This window comes from Aulonocara stuartgranti (assembly GCF_965226115.1).
Source record: "Aulonocara stuartgranti genome assembly, chromosome: 12".
NCBI lineage: Eukaryota > Metazoa > Chordata > Actinopteri > Cichliformes > Cichlidae > Aulonocara > Aulonocara stuartgranti.
This window is the reverse complement of record NC_138948.1, coordinates 19,449,787-19,456,013: the sequence shown is the minus strand read 5'-3', so window position 1 is coordinate 19,456,013 and position 6,227 is coordinate 19,449,787. Positions and strand designations below refer to the sequence as shown.

Sequence of the window (6,227 nt, the reverse complement as noted above, 5' to 3'; positions counted from 1 at the left end):
ACTAAATATGGCAATGCGTCCTGCAGATTTTGCTTCGTGACGTTCAAAATGGAGTTAAAATGCTGCAGTTGTTTCTCCTCACAATGTGCTTGAAATGTTCAATTTTTATTACTATTTATTTGGATAAAATAATTCAGCTAATCCCTACATAGTCTTTTATACTTATAAGTTCAAAAATATTGTAAACATTTTTGTTTTAAACTTTTGTTTTAAACCTTCCAGTGTTTAGTCAGTCTGGAAACTAGAGCCTTAGGAGCTAGAGCCCATCCCAGCTGTCATAGGGCAAGAGGCACAGATAACCATTCACACCAAGAATTTAAAATCACCAGTTAACTTGACATGTCTTTAGAATATGGCACCCAGGGAGAGAATGTAGACCATTCAGAGATGACTGGACAGCAGGACCTTTTTGCTGTCATGCAACGGTGGACCAAAGTGCTATCTTTTTGTAGAAATTAGTATTTGGTGATCCTCATTTAACGCCTCATTTATGCACATAAACACTTGCTATCTCAATACAGTATAAACTGATACACAAAACACTGGCATAATATTATCAGTCGAAAGGTTTAGGCCATAGATTTTATTTATTGTATTTAGGTAGTGTTTTTCCTCAACTTCCCAAAAAACTACTCTGTATGTAGATTTAAGTAGCCGGATTGGAACTAAAAAGAAAAGCGCACAGCGTTGACAGAGTTCCTGAATTTCTTTGTCTCATTATGACCAGCCCTGCATGAATGAGAGCTGACGTTGCCTGCCTGTTGTTATTTTGTTAAAAGACGGAAGTAAATCAAGTAGGAGGGGACGAAGGCCATCACAGTAACTGCTACGCTTGTCACGGTAAGATATTTGTGCTTGCTGAATTCACTGTATGGCGAGTTTAATTTTAACGCCAGAAGGTACGCTAATTCGTTGAGTAAGGTCTTAATTACCCCGACAGATTAAGAGCTTAACTGTCCCGGCAAAGGCTTCCTTAAGTCCCTACTTAGAAGGTCATGTCTCAGCTTTGCTAGCCAGAGAAGTGGTCAGGCGCTAGCTGACACTGACAGGCACACTGCACCAGGCTGCTATCCTTTAGCATTAGCTTCATTCATCTACTCTAACTGCTGCAAACATGCAGGAGTGGGCAAATCAGTTATGCGTGAGTAGTGGATTGAAATGCACTTTCAAATGCGCAAATATCGGCTGCAATTTAGCTCATTTTGGGTTAACTACTCAACTACGTGTGCCTTCTGTCGTACAGACTCGAGCCAGCTATGCTAATGCTGTTCTAGCCTAATGCTAGCCAAGTAGAGAACATTTTCTCAACTTTGTGTTTTATCTATCTGTGTAAGGACAGCTTTTGTTAAATACTTATGTTGTAAGATCAGAAGCTACGTAAGAGTACACGAGAGTTTCGGTGTCAATTTAGGGCGGTAGCAGTGTGCTTTATCGTACAAACGGATCGTAATCGGCTAACGTATTGCTAACTACGTCGACAGTTGGGCTCGGTTTTGGTTAACTTATGGCTAGTTAGCGACTTGTCGGAGGTCGACTGGTACCTGAAACCCGGTGCTCTAGTTAATGTGTTTTTCAGTACCATTAATAACAAGTTAACATGTCAGTCTAACAGGATTCATTCATAAATGTAGACGTGTGTTGAAGAGCCTAAAGAGTTATTTTGCGGAATATTGTGAAGGAATTTTCTCTTTCTGTGTTCTACCATTTGACTGAACTGAATATAAGTGGGATTAATGAAATCATTATGGGTTTGTTTATTCACTGCAGCAGTGTTTTTACATATTTGTAACACAGTAATAATAGATATTCAGTGCATAGTCAAGGAAACACTAACTTATTTCCATATCAGAAAGACTTTAAAGAGACAAATTCCACATGTTAGTATGAACAAGCCATATATATGTTAAACATAAACTGCTGTCCAGTTAAGCTACTAGTTGTAGGTGGTTGAGTTTAAATACCTGATGCCAACCTAAACATTGGCCAGTGCTTAAGAAAGGTGAAGGGGATGGTGCAGGCAGGGTGGAATGGGTGTAGTTGAGATGTCAGGGCTGATTAGTGACAGAATACAACAGAAAGAATGTATGGTGGGATTGACAAACAGACAGGAGGCCAAGCTAAAGGTGGCAGAATTAAACGTGTCTTTTCATTTAGATTGACCAGGATGGATAAGATTAGTAAAGAGTACATCAGATGGACAGCTCAGGTCGAGCAGCTTGGAGTCAAAGTTAGAAAGAAGGCTGAGGTGTTGTGGATGCATTGGGAAAAGGATGTTGAATATGAAGCTTCCAGGCAGGATGAACAGACGGAGACTATAGACGAGATTTATGGATGGAGTGTGTGACAGGAGGATACTAGGGATTGGGTGAGATGGAGGCAGATGATCTGTTGTGGAGACCTCCTAAAAACGACCAGCTGTCCATAAGCCAAAAATGTTAAAATTTCATGTAAAAACACAGGTTTTATTTTTCCAATAGTATTTTAATATTTTACAATTTTCTCTGAAATGTGTCAAGCAGGCATCTTTGTACCTTAAACTTAAAAGAAAAGTAAAAATAAAATGAAATGGTGCCTCAAGGGCAACGGGATGAGGAAGTATAGCTAATGATACCCAGAAGAAAACATTTAATGTTGGCTGACAAGAGTTATTGTTGGCCCCATACATGCTGACCAAGATGATTTTTTTTTTTTTTTTTGTAAAGAGAAGATATTAGTGTCTGATTTCTTAACAGAATCCATTGTTTTGATTTCCGATAGATCCCTACCATTTATTCAGAAGAAGACAGGAATTCCTTTTATTTCCCTGTGCTTGCATTTCTAGTATTTCCTGTTGTTCTCGTGATGCTCCAAGTTTCCAGTCAGGAAAAGATTTCGCTATCATCTTTCTCATCCTGTCATTCGTTTGCAGGAGAATCGACAATTTGGATCCAAGATGACGGACTCCAAGTACTTCACCACTACCAAGAAAGGTTTGAAACTTTGTTCTTTAGAAGATTTAACATGGTAAACTCCTTAGTGCAAGATTATAATTATTGTTGTTGGTACCTACACATTATATTTATGCGAGTGCTTTGGGATGTTTTTTTTCTCGCTGATAAAAAAAAAAGTTCTGTAGATTCCCAGTAAAATGATTTGGCATGTATTTACTAACTTCAAGTCTATGAAACCAAGCACATTTACTTGTTTCAAGAGCAAGCATACTGTGGTATAACTAGGAATGTTACCGAACTATAAGGTAGATTTAAGTAAGGAAAAAACAAACAAAACAGAAAATGTACCTAAAGATGTCATCTCACGGCTTTGTATCAAAGTTGTTCCCAAGAACAAGAGCTTTGGCTTTTGTATATCAGATAAGACGTAGTGAGAATTAGCTCTCAGTGAGATAACTGCTAGGCCTCCTTGTATTTCAGCAGCTCCCCTCACACAATGTTGCTCTGGGAAAGTCTAGAAGCCCTCTTTGTTCTCTCACACAGGGCTTAAGAAATATAAACAGATGCTAGTAAATGATAGTGTACCAGACTCCTTGGTTTTTAAGGATTACCTGAGACATAAGAACAAGTTTCCTTCAAAATCTCCCCCCCGTTGGATCTGCCTGATGCTGTGTTGTGCAGTGTGGAGCTCACATGCAAAAGAGACTTTGAGTATTAATTTGCCTGGGAAACACTGAAGTCTGCCGATTCAAATTTAAGCTTATAATTTGCAGTTTTCTTGCAGTGTGTAGTTTGTACCCTAATTAGGCAGCTGAGTTAGACTGCAATAAAAACTAAATTAAACGTGATTCTCAAATTAAAAAAAATAAAAAATTCTGTGTACAATTCACCACAAATGGGCAAACACACTCCTTTTGTGTTTATATTTGACAGACACTGTATACACTCTGCTTTAATAACACTGTTCTTTACTAGCTTTGTGTTTACACAAAGTCCTGCATTTCCTCATCTCTGCACATGTCTGAGATAAGCTCAATGTAGCACAGATGTGCAGGATGAAAAAGACATGTTTGATATCTTTGTGCACCCATTGTGCAGATAATGACATTATTGTAACTGTAATGTGGCTGTTGAGTTTAGTATAGTAATGTGATTACAGTGCAATGCTAATTGTAGGGCAACTGTATGAATTGGTTTCGCTAAACTGCTGAAAGGTTTACAGCAGCAACATAAGTGCTTCTGTAAACATTTGCTGATGAACTCATTCACTCTCCAATGAAAAGATTACATTTTAAACTAATTATGGTTTTAGATAATTCAAGGAAATAATTGTTAAGGAAATAGCAACCTCCCAGAAGTATTTAGATGAAAACTACAGGTCTAGGTGTTTATTCTACAACCCACTCCATTGTTCTGTCTGTGGGAGAAAAAGCTCTTGCACCGTGTTCATTATGCTTACAGCTGACAGCCAGTCAGCTTTCTGACAGAGAATTGTAAAATGTCAGCCAGTGCGTCCACTGTCTAGTTTGCACATTTTAATGTTGGCAAAGCACTTTCATCCTATTTGTGTACCAGTTGGATTACGCAATAAGATGTTTCTAATTAAGATGTTTCTAAAAGATGCCCCTCCCCCCACTGGGCTCCCAGGCCTATCAATCACACATTCGCAAAAAGAACAATTTAATTATTGCTAAATACTGTAGTTCATTTAATAATAGTTTATATTTTCTATTATACATCTACACATATCAGAAGAAGGGTGTGCTTAAAGCTTTAAAATAAATTTAGTGGAGTAAAATAGAAGTGCTTTTCAGCCAGTTTGCTTCACAGGTCACTGACCCAAACAGGACTGGTGTTGACCAATCAACTCGCCCAGCATTTTTTTTCTAGCCATGGACATTTATACCATTTCATGTTTTTAATCCTATCTCTGTCTCTTGTGTACAGGGGAGATCTTTGAGCTCAAAGCAGAGCTCAATAGTGATAAGAAAGAGAAGAAGAAGGAGGCTGTAAAGAAGGTCATTGCATCCATGACGGTGGGCAAGGATGTCAGGTGAGTTAGAGGGGAAAATATCAGTGAAAATCATGTCTACAAATGTAGAGTAGAACTGCATACATGAGCTCTCACTGTGAGTCATAAGTTGTATAACAGCTCGTCTCTCCTTCAGTGCTCTGTTCCCAGATGTTGTGAACTGCATGCAGACAGATAACCTGGAACTGAAGAAGCTGGTCTACCTCTACTTGATGAACTACGCAAAAAGCCAGCCAGACATGGCGATCATGGCTGTTAACACCTTTGTGAAGGTAAAGCTCAGTTTGTCATAAATATGTAGATGCTGTAAGAAATGATCAGCTTTTTAGGTGATCTTTGACTCCTGTTTTTTGTTTTTTAAATTAATTAATTAATTAATTAAATTTTGGGACAGAAATATTGTGGACCATTTTACATGGTCAAGGATTTTGATACAAACAAGAGTTAAATCAAATTTAAAAATTGCTTGTGTAATGCAGGATTCTTTAGAAATTAATAAAATATTTGCAACAGAACTTCTGACCTCATTAAATCACCCATTAGGACTGTGAAGACCCCAACCCTCTCATCCGGGCTCTTGCTGTTCGTACCATGGGCTGCATCCGTGTGGACAAGATCACAGAGTACCTCTGTGAGCCTTTGAGAAAATGTCTGAAGGATGAAGACCCATATGTGAGGAAGACGGCTGCTGTTTGTGTAGCAAAGCTTCATGATATCAATGCCCAGTTGGTGGAGGATCAGGGCTTCCTGGACACCCTTAAAGATCTCATCTCTGACTCCAACCCTATGGTACGACTTTTTAACGAAGCCTTTTTAGCTGGCTGTTGAGCCAGCCATGTTTCTTGCATGTGACAGAGCTGCCTACAAGCCATAGCTCTATCGTTCACTGATAAGCCCATTGTTGGCGTGCAGATGTTGAACATGATGTCAGTGATCTCTTTTGTAAGTGGGCATGGTTTTCTTCCTGTTAGCATTTATCTGTGGCTTTGTCTTCATTTGTAGGTTGTCGCAAATGCAGTAGCAGCGCTGTCTGAGATTGCTGAGTCTCATCCCAATAGTAATCTAATGGACCTGAACCCTCAGACCATAAACAAGTTGCTGACAGCTCTTAATGAGTGCACAGAGTGGGGACAGATATTCATTCTTGACTGTCTGGCCAATTACACACCTCGTGATGACCGGGAGTCCCAAAGGTAAGGAGACGGCTTAGTCCTTGTGCTTGTCATTAAGTTCTATTCACTGTGGATTAGTTTTAATTTTCTGCT

At 39.0% G+C, this 6,227-nt stretch overlaps 1 protein-coding gene across 4 annotated transcripts in view; it reads left to right on the top strand.

Annotated features, from left to right (window-relative positions):
* The first annotated feature begins 678 nt into the window (after window positions 1–678).
* Window positions 679–6,227, top strand: part of ap1b1 (adaptor related protein complex 1 subunit beta 1) — a 28,782-nt gene continuing 23,233 nt past the window's right edge. For 3 of the 4 annotated variants that reach the window (XM_082553646.1, XM_082553644.1, XM_082553643.1), the window contains exons 1-6: window positions 1,003–1,141; window positions 2,909–2,969; window positions 4,878–4,983; window positions 5,099–5,234; window positions 5,506–5,751; window positions 5,965–6,155. In XM_082553646.1, coding sequence (XP_082409772.1) covers window positions 1,115–1,141; window positions 2,909–2,969; window positions 4,878–4,983; window positions 5,099–5,234; window positions 5,506–5,751; window positions 5,965–6,155 — 767 coding nt within the window. In that variant the 5' untranslated portion in view covers window positions 1,003–1,114. Of the gene's footprint in view, window positions 841–1,002; window positions 1,142–2,908; window positions 2,970–4,877; window positions 4,984–5,098; window positions 5,235–5,505; window positions 5,752–5,964; window positions 6,156–6,227 lie in introns of those variants that run through there. The other variant, XM_082553645.1, reaches the window with a different exon arrangement.